This window comes from Anolis carolinensis, chromosome 3, assembly GCF_035594765.1.
Source record: "Anolis carolinensis isolate JA03-04 chromosome 3, rAnoCar3.1.pri, whole genome shotgun sequence".
NCBI lineage: Eukaryota > Metazoa > Chordata > Lepidosauria > Squamata > Dactyloidae > Anolis > Anolis carolinensis.
The window spans coordinates 138,041,719-138,058,924 of NC_085843.1; the positions used below are offsets into that span (position 1 = coordinate 138,041,719).

The 17,206-nt window shown below is 45.0% G+C and overlaps 1 protein-coding gene across 1 annotated transcript in view; it reads right to left on the reverse strand.

Annotated features, from left to right (window-relative positions):
* Positions 1–17,206, reverse strand: part of dct (dopachrome tautomerase) — a 34,506-nt gene extending 17,300 nt beyond the window's left edge. The window contains exon 1 of the mRNA XM_003218662.4: positions 16,746–17,206. Coding sequence (XP_003218710.1) covers positions 16,746–17,070 — 325 coding nt within the window. The 5' untranslated portion in view covers positions 17,071–17,206. The remainder of the gene's footprint in view (positions 1–16,745) is intronic.

The window sequence follows — 17,206 nt, forward strand, 5'->3', positions numbered from 1 at the left end:
TCTGCCCTTCTAACCTTCCTCCTACTACTACACTGCCTCGTCCTTCTGCTGCAGTTGCATCTCCAGCGTGAGGGATCAGCCCACTGAGGGTTACATCTCAAATAGATTACTGCAATGCACTCTACATGGGGTTGCCTTTGAAGACTGTACAGAAGCTGCAAATGGTCCAACGGACCACAGACAGATTGCTCACCTGAGCTGCGTACAGGGAGCACACAACTCGCCTGTTGCGCCCGCTCCACTGGCTGCCAGTTTGCTACCGAACACAATTCAAAGTGCTAGCTTTAGCCTATAAAGCCCTAAACGGTTCTGGTCTAGTTTACCTGTCCAAATGTATCTCCTCCTATCAACCATCTCGGAGTTTAACATCGTCTGGGGAGGCCCTGCTCTCGGACTGGTGGGGATGTGAGACAGGCTCTTCTTGGTAGTGGCCCCGCGGCTGATCTGATCTCTATCCCCAGGGAGATCAGATCAGCCCCCTCCCTCTTGATCTTCCACAAGAAAATGAAGACATGGCTCTTCGACCAAGCTTTTGAAAACCTGGTGCAGCAATAGACATTTTTTCTCGTCACTTCTGGTGTGAGAGAATTGGCCATCTGCAAGGACATTGCCCAGGGGATGCCCTGATGTTTTGATGTTTTTACCATCCTTGTGGGAGGCTTCTCTCATGTCCCCGCATAGAGCTGGAGCTGATAGAGGGAGCTCATCCGTGCTCTCCTCGGGTGGGATTCGAACCTGGCAGCCTTCAGTTCAGCAATCCAACCTTCAAGTTACAAGGCTTTAATCCTCTATGCCACCGGAGGCTCCACAGCAATAGACATGAAAGACTCAGAATTTGACCAATGGAACGGCCCACACTTTGCTCTTGAATCATGTGATGCTGATGGTTTTAATTGTGTTTTATTGTAAATTAATGTGTAATTTAAATGACTTTTCTGTAATTCTTTGTAATTGTTTTAAATGGCATTGAATTATTGCCATATTGTAAGCCATCTTGAGTCCCCTCCAGGGTGAGAAAAGTGGGGTAAAAGTATATTAAATAAATAAATAAATAAATAAATAAATAAGCAAGTTTGTTACTGTGATGACTCATGGGCCTTGTAGTCCTGTTCCTAGTACTATTGTGGCAGATGAAGAGGAAAACATGGGATTTTCGCCGGTTCAGCCAGAGCCGGAGTCTCCTCACCTGCAGGATGTTGACGTTTGCCCTCAAGAATTCAGCCAAACAGGCCTTGGGCAGAACTCCCCCTAGTTTTCCCGGAGGGACAATTATAATAGAGATAGGGGAGCCAGGGAGGCTAATCGCAGAAGCCCCAGAATCGCTGCCAAACAAATGACTGATTAGGTCTGCTTCCCTTGGGAAATTCTAAGGAGTCTTGCATCTGGACAGAGTTGGGTTTCGCTTCTCGTTCTCTAGGGAAAGAGTTCTGTTGGCGGGAAAACTAGACCCAATATAGGTGTTTGGCGCGAGGGATTCTTTGCGGAGTCAATTGATCAGCTTCAGGAGAGAGATCGTGTGTGGACTTCGTAATCCCAGTTCCTTGCTTCCCGGATCAAGCTTCAAGCCTTGCCCTGCCTCGCGGTTTTACCACGGACCCTGTTTTATGTTTCATGTTTTGCCTTGTCTCCAGTCACGGATCTAGTCAAGAATCAAGTTTATTTCCAGCCTTGTTGTCAAGCTTCATTGGACTTTAAGACTCTGTTATTTCCCCACACTATTGCTTGGCAAAGTGTGTGTTTCGGTCAAGTGGATTAAAACTTTGAACTCTAATATCTTATATTGGACAATACATTTCTGGACTATATTTGACCTTATCTTAAAGGTCTACTTCTGAACTTTATTCTTCACTTGTTTTTATTGATTTTATATATTTCTTTAATAAAGATATTAGATAGTTTCTGGCCTCTGTGCAAGGTTATTGGTGCTCTGCAGCCTGGGTCCTGACAGTTACATTAAAAACCTATGAGATATAGTATTTAGTAAGAGTCCGAAATAATGAGAAATACATTGTTCATCTTCATCTTTGCCAAGAATATACACAGATTGAGACAGCCAGGAACATCCTTTTATGAAGGACCTCTGTCACTGCTGCCCAACCTTCTTCCATTGCCCTGTTCTTTCTGTCTTAGTAACATAGAATCATAGAATCATAGAATCATAGAATCATAGAATAGTAGAGTTGGAAAAGACCTCATGGGCCATCCAGTCCAACCGCCCGCTAAGAAGCAGGAAATCGCATTCAAAGCACCCCCGACAGATGGCCATCCAGCCTCTGCTTAAAAGCCTCCAAAGAAGGAGCCTCCACCACAGCCCGGGGGAGAGAGTTCCACTGTCGAACAGCCCTCACAGTGAGGAAGTTCTTCCTGATGTTCAGGTGGAATCTCCTTTCCTGTAGTTTGAAGCCATTGTTCCGTGTCCTAGTCTGCAGGGCAGCAGAAAACAAGCTTGCTCCCTCCTCCCTATGACTTCCCCTCACATATTTGTACATGGCTATCATGTCTCCTCTCAGTCTTCTCTTCTGCAGGCTAAACATGCCCAGCTCTTTAAGCTGCTCCTCATAGGGCTTGTTCTCCAGACCTTTGATCATTTGACCATAGAATTGGAAAAGACCACGTGGGCCATCTGGTATGACTCCCTGCTATGCAGGAAAGCACAATCAAAGTATCCCTGACAAATGGCCATCTGTTTAAAAGCCTCCAAGGAAGGAGCCTCCACCACACTCCGAGGCAGAAAGTTCCACTGCTGAACAGCTTTCGCGGTCAGGATGTTCTTCCTGATATTCAGAGTGAATCTCCTTTCTGTATTTTGAACCCATTGCTCTTATTCCTAGACTCTAAAGCAGCACAAAACCAGCCTGCTCCCTCTTTCTTATGACAGCCTTTCAAATATTTATATATGGCAATTATGTCTCCTTTCAGCCTTCTCTTTTGCAGGCTAAACATACCCAGCTTTTTAAACCACTCCTCATAGAGCAGGGTCTCCAGACCTTTGATTATTTTAGTCGCCCTCCTCTGGACACACATTTCAGCTTGTCAATATCTCTCTTAAATTGTGGTGCCCAGAACTGGACACAATATTTCAGGTGAGGTCTGACCAAAGCAGAATAGAGGGGCAGCATTACACTCCCAGTTCTGCCTCCCTCAACCATATAATCTCCTGGAGAAAGCTTTCCTTTCAGCCCACTATTGTCTTAGGCTTATCTAGTGAGGCCACAGGTAGCTTGGTAGCTGCTAACTCTTTTCTCAGATGGGTTCATCTAGTCTCCCTCCATGCTTTTTTCATAAATAGACCAAGATCTTCTGATTTAAACAGGCCTTCAGCTCTGAACGGGTTGAGATAGAAAGATACACAAGAACTGTGCTGTTTTAATATGTAGTAAGTGCTTTATGAGGTTTTCATTGTTTTAAAATAATGTCTTAAAATGTTTTAATTGAATTGATTGTTTAATTATTTTACAAAATCATCACACATTGTTATAGCTATTTTATTTAACTTGCATCATATGCCACTGTGGGGTACAACCACTGTATCTGCAATGGATATGTTCCTGAACTTCAAGTGGATATGTGAAACAACAAATAATAAATAATTTACTCTTATTATTTTCAACGGGATGAATGATGGAGGTATTGATAACAGGGTGTAGCTTATACAAAATGCCCTAAGTGAAAAAGTGGATAAGTAAAATCACATATATTGGTTCTGGGGATATGGGGGTTATACTGTAAATGAAACACCTGTATTTCATTATCTGAGGCAACATGCCTCTGGATAACAACTTACAGGTGAACAACAGTATAAGGGCACAATTTTCTTTGTGTCCTTTCTGAGAATTGCCAGAAGGATGCTGGACTAAACAATACTTTGACACAGAGCATGGAATTTTACTTTTTGGAGGTACAATTCCCAGAATCCCCCATTAAACTCGGTCAGAAGGAAAAACCAATATATTTCTCAAGTGCTTCATTGGTCTGGTCCAGTAGTGTTTTTCTTATGTTATATCGTTATAACAAGATAAGATTGATCAGAAGTGAATCTCATGAGACTGTCAAACAGAACTATGTCAACACATTTTCATCTCACGGTAAAATTGTTTATATTTACAGTCAGTCTTTTGTATGCACAGATTCTGCATCCTCGGATTCAGTCATGACTGCTTAAAAATATTCCAAAAGCAAAACTTGATATTGCCATAAAGGACACTTTATGACACCACAGTATATAATGAGATATAAATATCCATGGATTTTGGTATCTGCAGTGGATCCTGGAACCAAACCCCAACAGATATCAAGGGTCACTGTATTGCTTATAATGCATGTATCACTTATAACAAGTAATATAAGACAAATAATATAAGTATTAAGGAGAGCGAACTATCTTCAGGAGGAAAAAAGGTGCTTAGACCAAAATTTCACTAGCATACAAGGGAACTTATCACTTGCACAAAGGGTGCATTATAGAATAAGCCTTCGAAGAGAAATAATGGCAGAAAATTACTTGTAATTACATTCATGACCTTTGCCCCAAATCAGTTGACTCGCCGCAATGTATTCAAACAATAATCCCTTACAAGAAGTATTAAGAGAGGAAAATAAGGGTAGGTCAGACTTTCATATTTAATTACCCAAGTATTATAGTAGTAAGTGAACTGGGCAATGTCCAAGACACAGTACAATGGTGCACTAATTCTTCTTCTCTGCTGCTACATAACATACATTTCATTGTAACTGTATTACAATTCTCTTTCATTCATTCCTCAAGCCAGCTAAGCTGGAGTCCTCTTTAAAATGAACCTGCAGTGTTTGTAAGCTCCTACATCCCAAAGCAGTTGTTGTCTTCTTGTACTTTGCAGGCTTTGAGAAACTGACATCCTAGTCAGGAAGGACATAGGGTAAAGAGATAAGAATGTCTGTTTAGCTCCTACAGATCCACTAACAGTTTCCTGCCAAAAATTGTGTGCAACATATAGAACACAACTGGGATCTTGCTTGAACACTAATGACTGAGCACCACACCAACCTCCACCATAGCAGAGAGTATGGAATCAGCCATGTAGTTCACAGAGATGTTGCTATTGAGGGCACTAATACTAGTCCTACCCTTGGCATACAGCCCTTGAGTCCTCTATAATAGAAGGGCCCTCTGGGTTGGTTGCTGGACCCCAGTGGTATTATCATTCCATAGTGGTGGGATTTCATGCTCCTGTAGGCAAGAGACTACAGGATAGGAACAGAAGTGGTGGGTGTGCGTGTGGGTGTGGGTGGGATGACACTGGTGAAGAAACTCTCAGAGACAGCAACAGTGTCACCATACTAACACTGGTTAATACTGCACAGACTGAGACATGGTAAGCCCATTTTGAATGTCTTTAAGCACACAAACCCTATGATGAGAGAATCCAAAATGAAATAAGAGATAGAAGGAGGCGACTAGGGCAATAGACATGATCTCTCCGGATCGTCCCCTCTCGAGTACCTGAGCTAAACCATCTCCTTGGTTTACTGAGGAGTTGTCAGCGATGAAGCGAAAGAAGAGGGGACTAGAGGGCGTGTGGCGTTCGAAGTCGAGCGAGCCAAACCGAACACGGCTATGTCTCTATCTCAGGGCATATGCTGCGGCAATAGATGCTGCAAAGAATGTTTTCTTTGCAGCTAATATTGCGTCTGCAAAGAACCGTCCGGCGGAGCTGTTCCGAGTTGTCAGAGGTTTGTTATATCCCGTCCCTTAAGACGGGATCCCTGACAACTCGGCAGCCCGCTGTGAAGTATTTGCTCGGTTCTTTGCGGACAAAGTTGCTTTGATCCGTTCTGGCTTTGACACCATATTAACGGCAGTCTCCGAGCATGTAGCACAAGCACCTGCTTGTCCTATTTTGATGGATTCGTTTCAATTGGTTCAGCCTGAGGACGTGGACAAGGTGCTTGGAGAGGTGAGGGCTACCACATGAATCCTAGACCCCTGCCCATCCTGGCTGGTGAGAGAAGCCAGAGGGGGATTGGCCGAGTGGGTGAAGGTGGTGGTGAATGCCTCCCTTCGGGAAGGCATATTTCCAGCAGAGGTAAGGAGAGGAAGCAGGAAAGCAGCTTGCTCCTTGGTTTAGGTAAGGTCTGTCTAATAATTCCTTAAAAACCTGAGAGTGTGCACTCTTTTCTTAGATTGCCTACTCTTTTCTTAGATAGCCTTAAAAGCCTTAAAAACCTGTGTTTGTTGGACTCTTTTACCTTTAAAAACCTGAGTCTGGGCTGATTCTTGAGTGTGGGCTAGCTGTAATTAAGGCTTGCTGTTCTGCCATTGTTTGGAAGGTGAGGCAAGGCTACCCACCACTACAGTAAAACACATTCTTACAGTATATACAATAAACAAAACAACTTTAAAAATACACACACAGGAAGGTGGATAGCATTCTGCCCATAAAACACACAATCCTCCTCGGTCACTTCACTCACGAAGAGATGGACCAACAGCAAATACTTGCCACCACATGCACCAGCTGTGGCATGTTCTGCTTTTTCACACAAAAACTAGTCAACTACATTTGCTCCAAATGCAAACAGATGACTCTGATGGAGCAGAGGATCCAACAGCTCGAGCACCGTATTAAGACCCTTAAGGACATTCAGGCACTCGAGCTCTTCTTGGACACTGCACAACACGCTGCTGTAGATCTGCAGCCTGCATCACACCAACACCACCATGACCATGATCAGGATCCTTATGGGGAGATCAACTCACAGGTAGACAACCCTCAGGCTTGGAAGGACGTCACCCATAGAAGGAGACACAGGACCAGGCAGCCTCCGCAGAACTCCTCTGCTCAGCTGCATTTACACAACAGATTTGAAATTCTAACACCATTAACATACAATCAGGAAACACATCTTGTGGAGGACCACAGTTTCTTAGATACCACTCAGTGGGCCACCCTTGATCAATGCGCAGGGGATAGCCCGGACGGGGACAGTGCATCACCACATTCACACTTATGTAATCATGCAAATGCTCCATCTCCAATCGTAGACCAGGAGCAACAGGAACATCCTTGGGAGAGTAATGGGCTCTCGGATGTATCTCAATGGATTGTCATTGATGAATGCACTGGGGATGTTGAGGAGGAGGACAACACTTTACACCTGCATGATTCACTTCAACAGGAACACTCTTCACGGGACATACACACTGTCTTGCACAAAAGGGACCCTGTCAATCCTCAAAGGAAACAGGTCTTGGTAGTAGGTGACTCCCTCCTTAGAGGAACGGAAGCCATCATTTCCAGACCGGATGGGATGGCTCGAGAAACATGCTGCCTCCCGGGGGCAAAAATACACCATATCACTCAGAGGCTCAGCAGGCTCCTAAAGCCCCATCACCCTCCCCACCTTATGTTGATTCATGTAGGTACCAATGACACTGCTAGGCATACTTTTCAAAAGATCACAAATGATTTTCGAGCTCTGGGAACAAAGCTAAAACTGTATAATGTACATGTGATCTTTTCATCCCTCCTCCCCGTTGTAGGACACGGCTCTACAAGGGCCGGAAAAATAGTACAGGTCAATAACAAGAGGAGCATTTTGGCTTCCTTGACCATGGTCTACTCTTCCAGGAGGATGGCCTATTGGCAAGTGATGGGGTGCATCTCACACAAGCAGGAAAACATCTTTTTGCACACAGACTCACAAACCTCATCAGGCGCACTTTAAACTAGATCTACTGGGGGAGGGGAACAACAGCCTGGCGAACACTATATTACCCACGACCACAGGGAACCGCCAAAAGGCTAAACGGAGGGCTGCACAAACACAGCAAGGACCAAGTACGGAGAGCACAATAATCCCAAATAAAAAGCTCAAGGGGAGGTCACAGGGGCTTACATGTCTTTACACCAACGCTCAGAGCATGGGAAATAAGCAAGAGGAACTCCAACTCTTAGCACAGCACCACACATACGATGTCATAGGCATCACTGAAACCTGGTGGGATGACTCCCATCACTGGAATGTAGCCATTGAGGGCTATAACCTCTTTCACAGAAATAGAACAAAAGGGAGAGGAGGGGGAGTAGCTTTATATGTCAAAAACAGTTACGTTGCAGAAGAAATGCAAGACTGTAATCCGGGAAACCAGCTAGAAAGCATCTGGATAAGAATCAAGGGAACCGGGACTCAAAAAGATCTTGTCGTGGGTGTCTACTACAGACCTCCGAGTCAGGATGAAGGACTTGATGAAGCCTTCTGTCAACAGCTGACCAAACAGGCACAAAGAAGAGATATAGTAGTCATGGGCGATTTCAATTATCCCGATATCTGCTGGAAAACAAACTCAGCCAAGAGTCCAACAAATTCCTCACTTGCCTTGCAGACAATTTTATGGTCCAGAAGGTAGAAGAGGCAACAAGAGGATCAGCAACTTTTGATCTAATCTTAACAAATGTGGAAGACCTGATCAATACAGTTGAAGTGGTTGGATCCTTAGGGGCAAGTGACCATGTGCTCCTGGAGTTTGCAATACAAAGGAATGCTGAAACTAAGACAAGTCAAACACACATTCTCGACTTTAAGAGAGCTGACTTCCAAAAAATGAAGGAATTACTGAACGGCATTCCATGGACACCAATATTAAAAAACAAGGGAGTTAAGGATGGATGGGAGTTTTTCAAAAGTGAAATACTCAAGGCACAAATGCAAACAGTGCCAACAAAGAAGAAAAATAAGACAAGTGCAAAGAAGCCAGAATGGATGTCCAAAGAACTTCTAACTGAGCTAAAGCTCAAAAGTGACATGCACAAGAAGTGGAAAAGGGGAGAAATCACCAAAGAAGAATTCAAACGTATAGCCAACACCTGTAGGGAAAAGGTTCGCAAGGCTAAAGCACAAAATGAGCTCAGGCTTGCCAGGGACATAAAAAACAACAAAAAGGGCTTTTTTGCTTACGTTGGTAGAAAAAGGAAGAAAAAGGAGGCGATAGGGCCTCTGCAAAGAGAAAATGGGGTGATGGCGACAGGGGACAGGGAAAAGGCAGAACTGCTCAATGCCTTCTTTGCCTCGGTCTTCTCACAAAAAGAAAGCCATCTTCTACCCCAGCAACATGGAATGGACGAAGGATTGGGGGAAATCCAACCCCAAATAGAGAAACAAGTTGTCCAGGAACACCTGGCCTCTCTAAACGAATTCAAGTCCCCAGGGCCGGATCAGCTACATCCAAGAGTATTGAAGGAATTAGCGGAAGTTATTTCAGAACCACTAGCAATTATCTTCGAGAGTTCTTGGAGAACGGGAGAAGTCCCAGCAGATTGGAGGAGGGCGAATGTGGTCCCTATCTTCAAGAAGGGAAAAAAGAACGACCCAAACAATTACCGTCCGGTCAGCCTCACATCGATACCAGGCAAGATTCTGGAAAAGATCATCAAGGAAGTGGTCTGCGAACACTTAGAAACAAATGCGGTCATTGCTAATAGTCAACACGGATTTACCAAAAACAAGTCATGCCAGACTAATCTGATCTCTTTTTTCGATAGAGTTACGAGTTGGGTCGATACAGGGAATGCTGTGGATGTAGCCTACCTGGATTTCAGTAAGGCCTTCGACAAAGTCCCCCACGACCTTCTGGCAAATAAACTAGTAAAATGTGGGCTAGACAAAACTACGGTTAGGTGGATCTGCAATTGGCTAAGCGAACGAACCCAAAGGGTGCTCACTAACGCGTCATCTTCATCATGGAAAGAAGTGACAAGTGGAGTGCCGCAGGGCTCCGTCCTGGGCCTGGTTCTGTTCAACATCTTTATTAACGACTTAGGCGAAGGGTTAGAAGGCACGATCATCAAGTTTGCAGATGACACAAAACTGGGAGGGATAGCTAACACTCCAGAAGACAGGAGCAGAATTCAAAACGATCTTGACAGACTAGAGAGATGGGCCGAAACTAACAAAATGAAGTTCAACAGGGACAAATGCAAGATACTTCATTTCGGCAGAAAAAATGGAAATCAAAGATACAGAATGGGGGACGCCTGGCTTGACAGCAGTGTGTGCGAAAAAGACCTTGGAGTCCTCGTGGACAACAAGTTAAACATGAGCCAACAATGTGATGCAGCAGCTAAAAAAGCCAACGGGATTCTGGCCTGCATCAATAGGGGAATAGCGTCTAGATCCAGGGAAGTCCTACTCCCCCTCTATTCTGCCTTGGTCAGACCACACCTGGAATACTGTGTCCAATTCTGGGCACCACAGTTGAAGGGAGATGTTGACAAGCTGGAAAGCGTCCAGAGGAGGGCGACTAAAATGATTAATGGTCTGGAGAACAAGCCCTATGAGGAGCGGCTTAAAGAGCTGGGCATGTTTAGCCTGCAGAAGAGAAGGCTGAGAGGAGACATGATAGCTATGTACAAATACGTGAAGGGAAGTCATAGGGAGGAGGGAGCAAGCTTGTTTTCTGCTGCCCTGCAGACTAGGACACGGAACAATGGCTTCAAACTACAGGAAAGGAGATTCCACCTGAACATCAGGAAGAACTTCCTCACTGTGAGGGCTGTTCGACAGTGGAACTCTCTCCCCCGGGCTGTGGTGGAGGCTCCTTCCTTGGAGGCTTTTAAGCAGAGGCTGGATGGCCATCTGTCGGGGGTGCTTTGAATGCGATTTCCTGCTTCTTGGCAGGGGGTTGGACTGGATGGCCCATGAGGTCTCTTCCAACTCTACTATTCTATGATTCTATGATTCTATGATTCTAAGCCTTAAATTGGCTGTGATCAAACCGCTGTTGAAGAAGCCATCACTGGACCCCACTCAATTGGAGAACTATCGGCCTATTTCCAATCTCCCCTTTTTGGGCAAGGTCGTGGAATGTGTGGTGGCCGCACAACTCCAGGCATTCTTGGTAGATACCGATTTTCTGGATCCGACGCAGTCTGGCTTCAGGCCGGGTCATGGTACCGAGACAGCCTTGGTCGCCTTAGTCGATGATCTACGCCGGGAACTGGACAGGGGGAGTGTGTCCCTGCTGGTTCTGCTGGACATCTCAGCGGCCTTCAATACCGTTGACCACGGTATCCTTCTGAGGCACCTCACCGGGATGGGGCTCGGAGGTACTGTTTTGCAGTGGCTCCGGTCCTTCCTGGAGGGGTGTTCCCAGATGGTGTCACTGGGGGACACCTGCTCGGCCCCACAACCATTGACTTGTGGGGTCCCACAGGGTTCAGTACTGTCCCCCATGTTGTTTAACATTTACATGAAGCCGCTGGGAGAGATCATCCGGAGTTTCGGGGTGAGGTGTCATCTGTACGCAGATGATGTCCAGCTCTGTCACTCCTTTCCACCTGTCACTAAGGAGGCTGTTCAGGTCCTGAACCGGTGTCTGGCCACTGTGTCAAACTGGATGAGGGCTAACAAATTGAAATTGAATCCAGACAAGACAGAGGTCCTCCTGGTCAGTCATAGGGCCGAACAGGGAATAGGGTTACAGCCTGTGTTGGATGGGGTCGCACTCCCCCTGAAGACACAGGTTCGCAGTTTGGGGGTTCTCCTGGACTCATCGCTGAGCCTGGAGCCCCAGGTCTCGGCGGTAGCCAGGAGAGCCTTCGCACAACTCAGACTTGTGCGGTAGCTGCGCCCGTTCCTTGGGACGTCTGACTTGGCCACGGTGGTCCACGCTCTGGTTACATCCCGTTTGGACTACTGCAATGCTCTCTACGTGGGGTTGCCTCTGAAGACGGCCCGGTAGCTCCAACTAGTACAACGGGCGGCAGCCAGATTAATAACTGGAGAGGCATACAGGGAGCGTACCCCCTGCTAAGCCAGCTCCACTGGCTGCCGATATGCTACCGAGCCCAATTCAAAGTGCTGGTTTTGACCTATAAAGCCCTAAACGGTTCTGGCCCAACCGGTACTTGTCCGAACGTATCTCCTCCTATGAAGCAGTAAGATCACTAAGATCATCTGGAGAGGCCCTGCTCTCGGTCCCACCTGCCTCACATGTGTGGCTGGTGGGAACGAGGGACAGGGCCTTCTCGGTGGTGGCTCCCCGACTGTGGAATGCCCTCCCTGGAGATATCCGACAGGCTCCTACCCTGCTAGGATTCAGAAGGGCTGTGAAAACATGGTTTTGTGCCCAAGCTTTTGATGAGTAAATGACAAAGTTGACATGGCCTGATTTAAGGATGAAGCATGAGGATCTCGGATGAATGGAATTAATTATATATACGTTTTTAAGGTTTTTATAATGTGTTTTAACAATGTTATTAACAGATCTGTTTATATTGTTTTGTTTTTATGATTGCAATTTGGGCATTAAATTTTGCCAATTTTTGTAAGCTGCCCTGAGTCTCCTCGGGTGAGAAGGGCGGGGTATAAATGTTGTAAATAAATAAATAAATAAATAGTGCCAGAAGATAAAACTCCCAGCTCACATGGCACCTACTGGGAGATAGGCAGAGGACAACTAAAAATAGTACTGTGGCTAATGATACAACTGAACACAAGCCACAAAGATGCTCAGGCATTGACATGCATAGAGGTGAAAAGAATGTCTGCAGCTGCACAGCACATATTCAGGGAAAATCTATATATATAAAAGAGTGATGGCATCACGGCGACTCACAAAACAACAAAAGTGCAGGCCCCCCAATCTCAAAATTTGACAACACAAACCATCATCCACGCCTCAAGGTTGATACAACAAAAAGAAAAGAAAAATAAAGTCCTAATTAGAGGGAGAGCAATAATTTTTTTTATCCAATTGCTGTCAGTTTAGAGGGCTAATCTCTGCCCACTTGGTTGCCTAGCAACCAAGGGACAGCCAGGTTTCAGTTAGGGGACAGGCAGATTTAGGCCTCACTTAGGCTTCTCTTCCACAGATTATCTAATTTGCACTGGATTATATGGCAGTGTAGACTCAAGGCCCTTCAACACAGCTATATAACCCATTTATAATCTTATATTATCTGCTTTGCACTGGATTATCTTGACTCCACACTACCATATAATCCACTTCAGTGTGCATTTTATACAGCTGTGAAGAAGGGGCCTCATATAACCCAGTTCTGAACAGATAATATAAGATTATAAATATACAGTAGAGTCTCACTTATCCAACGTAAACAGGCCGGCAGGATAAGTGAATATGTTGGATAATAAGAAGGGATTCAGGAAAAGCCAATTAAACATCAAATTAGGTAATCGTTATACAAATTAAGCACCAAAACATCATATTATACAACAAATTTGACAGAAAAAGTAGTTCCATGAGCACTAATGCTATGTAGTATTTACAGTAGAGTCTCACTTCTCCAACACTCGCTTATCCAACGTTCTGGATTATCCAACGCATTTTTGTAGTCAATGCTTTCAATATATCATTATATTTTGGTGCTAAATTCATAAATACAGTAATTACTATATAGCATTACTGTGTACTGAACTACTTTTTCTGACAAATTTGTTGTCTAACATGATGTTTTGGTGCTTAATTTGTAAAATCATAACTTAATTTGATGTTTAATAGGGTTATCCTTAATTCCTCATTATCCAACATATTCGCTTATCCAACGTTCTGCCGGCCCGTTTATGTTGGATAAGTGTGACTCTACTGTACTGTATTTACAAGTTTACCACTAAAATATCACAATTAATTTAAAACACTGACTACAAAAACATTGATTATGAAAAGGCAGACTGCGTTGGATAATCCAGAACATTGTATAAGTGAATGTTGGATAAGTGAGATTCTTCTTTAATATGAAATAATTACTGGGATAGAATAATGCAGAACAATATAATCTCTAAAACCAGGACAGTAAATAAACAGGGGAATTCCACACAGGAAACAATCAGGGCCAGCTAACACCTCCCAACAAAGTATTCCCATCATCAAAGTCTGGAAAATCCTCTGTTTTCTCAGGGCCACAGACAGTAGAAGCACATAAAATATCGCAAACAACACCACTCTGAAAACAAGGGAATTCCAGACAGGAAACAATCAGGGCCAGCTAACACCTCCCAACAAAAAATTCACTCAGGGAGGAAACAGCCAGGCTTTAAAGCTGCAAGGCCATTACATCCTAATCATTTTTCCTAATTGCAGCATTCATACTTGCCTCCAACAAAAAAAAAACAATCAGAAATATTGTATATTCACAACCTTTAGGAAATAATATCCCCTGATGGCGCAGCATGTTAAAGTGCTGAGCTGCTGAACTTCTGGACCAAAAGGCTGCAGGTTTGAATTGGGGGAGCAGAGAGAGCCCCCACTGTTAGCCCCAGCTTCTGCCAACCCAGAAGTTCAAAAACATGCAAATGTGAGTGCATCAATAGGTACTGCTCCGGCGGGAAGGTAACGCCGCTCCATGCAGTCATCCCACATGACCTTGGAGGTGTCTACGGACAACGGCGGCTCTTCGGCTTAGAAATGGAGATGAGCACCAACCCCCAGAGTCAGACACGACTGGACTTAATGTCTGGGGAAAACCTTTACCCTTGACCTTAACTACCACCAATTCCTCAATACTTTATTTCCCATACCACCATACTTCGCCACAGCAACGCGTGGCCGGGCACAGCTAGTTAAATATAAGAGGCGTTAAGCAGGAGAAACTAGACATAGGAAAACAAAAAAATGGCATATCCAAACATTGCAGTACTTGGGGTGAATGAGCTAAAGTGGACTGGAATGGAGCACTTTGAATCAGATAATTACACAGGCAATGAAAAGCTAAGAATAAATGGGGTGGCATTAATAGTGAGGAGAGATATATCAAAAGCAGTCAAAGGGTGCCCCATTGGGAGAAAATTGGACTTTAGATTAAATAAAGAAATACTGCAGTGGAGCCCCTGCTGAGATTTCTAAAATGGCCAGTCATGCCAGCTGGGTGGGCCTTTGGTATCTGGTGGGATTTGGTTTCAGGAAAAAAATCCATGGATACTCATCCCATTACATTCAGTGGCGTAATAAAATTGTGTCCCTTGTATAAATTGACAAAATCAAGATTTGCTTTTAAAAAGTCTTTGGGTGAGGAGACATTTTCAAGCCATGGATAGCTGAATCCATGTCTACTGAAGGATGGTTGTTCTGATACTAAGCTTAAGTATGCAGTATCCCTGAACATTCCTCAAATGCCAATGTTCTTAGTTGCTCCGATTCCAGGGACACCCTCCCCATTTCTGCCCTCCTTATCACACCAAATGGCTCCCCCATCTACCTGACCCATCCACCAATGTGCCTTCTTTGCTCCTGGGAACAATGGGGGGTGTATCTACTAAGAGGCCCTTTGAGCAGCAAGTCTCTAGGTCTCTTCCCAGCTTTCAGGCAGCCAGGGAGTAAAGTAGAAAATAAAGCAGGAGTCCTTTTCCCAAATCACTTTCCTTTATGCACAGCCAGGAAATAGGCTTGTGCACAGGATCGTTTTAGGGTTGTTGTTTTTTTACCTGAAAAGGCCCTCATGACTGCCAGGTGCAGCTTCTTCCCTTCTATTCTGGAGTATGCATGCATGCTTCTTTGCCTCTGTTCCTCAAACCCAGGCTCCCTTGAAAGGAAGACAGGAAAGGCTCCCAGGAAAGGTACTTCCTTAACCCTTGAGTCTCTTTTAAGAGAGAATAAGCAGGATACTAACAGGTAAATAAATAAGCCTTTTGCAAATCCTATTGAATGCATGGGTCTCCTCCACTTGGAGCTACCAGGAGTCCTTAGGGTCTCCCACCTTTCCTTCCTTCTTTCCTGCCTGCTGGGAGAGGCAAAAGATCTGGATTGGGCTTTCATGTGGGAAAAGATAGGGGAATCCATCAACTCCCCATTTGCCCCTCTTCTGATTCAGCCCTTTTATCTCCTCTTTTTATAGGGGGGAATGTGAAATGGCATTCCCACCCAAGACCATACTTCTGCCATCCCCACAGCCATCCCCATGGGTTGTACTACACCTCTCATCACCCACAGAAGGAACAAAAGGGTCATCCCACCCATCAAACTGGAGTCTGCAAAAGAGCAAGTCCTTCAAGATATCTGCAGAAGGCAGAGAACAGAGAAAAAGTCTCAGAGCCCATTCCCTCCCAAAATCCCTTCCATTCGTCTTTGCGATCTCTCCCCCCCCCCCCCCCCATAACTTCTAAGTTTTTCATTGCCACCAATTGGCCAGATCTTCCCGGATCTTTCGGCTTACTAGCCGAAAACACATTTTTCTATTAGCCGATTTTTGGGAGGCTCCCGAAAACGGATCTGGGTATCCAATGAAATTTGGATACCAAAAACGGATCACCTTCCAGTAATCTCTTTCCTGCTGGGTCCCAAGCCACCACTCCAGTCAAGAGGTGCCTACATGGCTGGCTGACCAACCCATGGTCATCCATCAGTGACCTCCACCCAGCATCCAGCACTGCTGCTGTTAAACTGTAATCCCACCTCAGTGCAAATGCATTCCTTGCCGTCATTCAAAAGGAATTGAAGTCTATTGTTCAGTTTTTTCAGATTTTTTCACCACTCAGAACAAGTTGAGTGCACATAATATCACCTTGGTTTGGATCAAATATTGGAGCAGATCACTGAAATAAATTGAGCTTTATGTCTAAAACTGAGTTCAACCCATTATAGTGAGTTTTAGAGTACAATTCCCAGGATCCCAAAGCATCCCATGTTGCTTCAGGGATTCTGCAGATGTTTGTGCAAAAAAATTAATATTTCCAAGCTCTGATTCTTGTGCACTTTCCTCCGTGCTAAAGATTAGAGAGCCACAGCCTCCTCTTCCTCCCCACCCCCTCCTTCTCACCTGTGCACTGACAACTTCTGTTGAAGAACTTCAGAGGCCATCGTTCCCGGTCATCCACGTTACGGAGAGTGTAGGGGCCACTCCAGGGTTTGGTGTCCACCTGCACATCTTTGCAAGCACCCCTGCCTTGCTTTGAACCACACACGTTGTCAGGATCGGACCCCAAGACTGGGCAGCACTGCTTGGACTGAAGCATCTCCACTGTCATACAAGCCCGAGGGAATTGTGCTTCAGCTTTGGGAGGCCAAAAAAGGTTCAGGCAACCTAAGAACACACAGCACAGCAGCCATGGCCTCTCCAAGTGGAGCAGGAAAGCCATGGACATCAGGGATAGGGCTTCTATGAACCCAGTGACTCAGCTGATGAAGCTCACTGCCTACTTGTGGCAAGGCAGGAAGATTTTTATGAATAGCCCCTGAGCTGAACAAATGAGCTAGCTTGTACCTGACCAAATGAGAGAT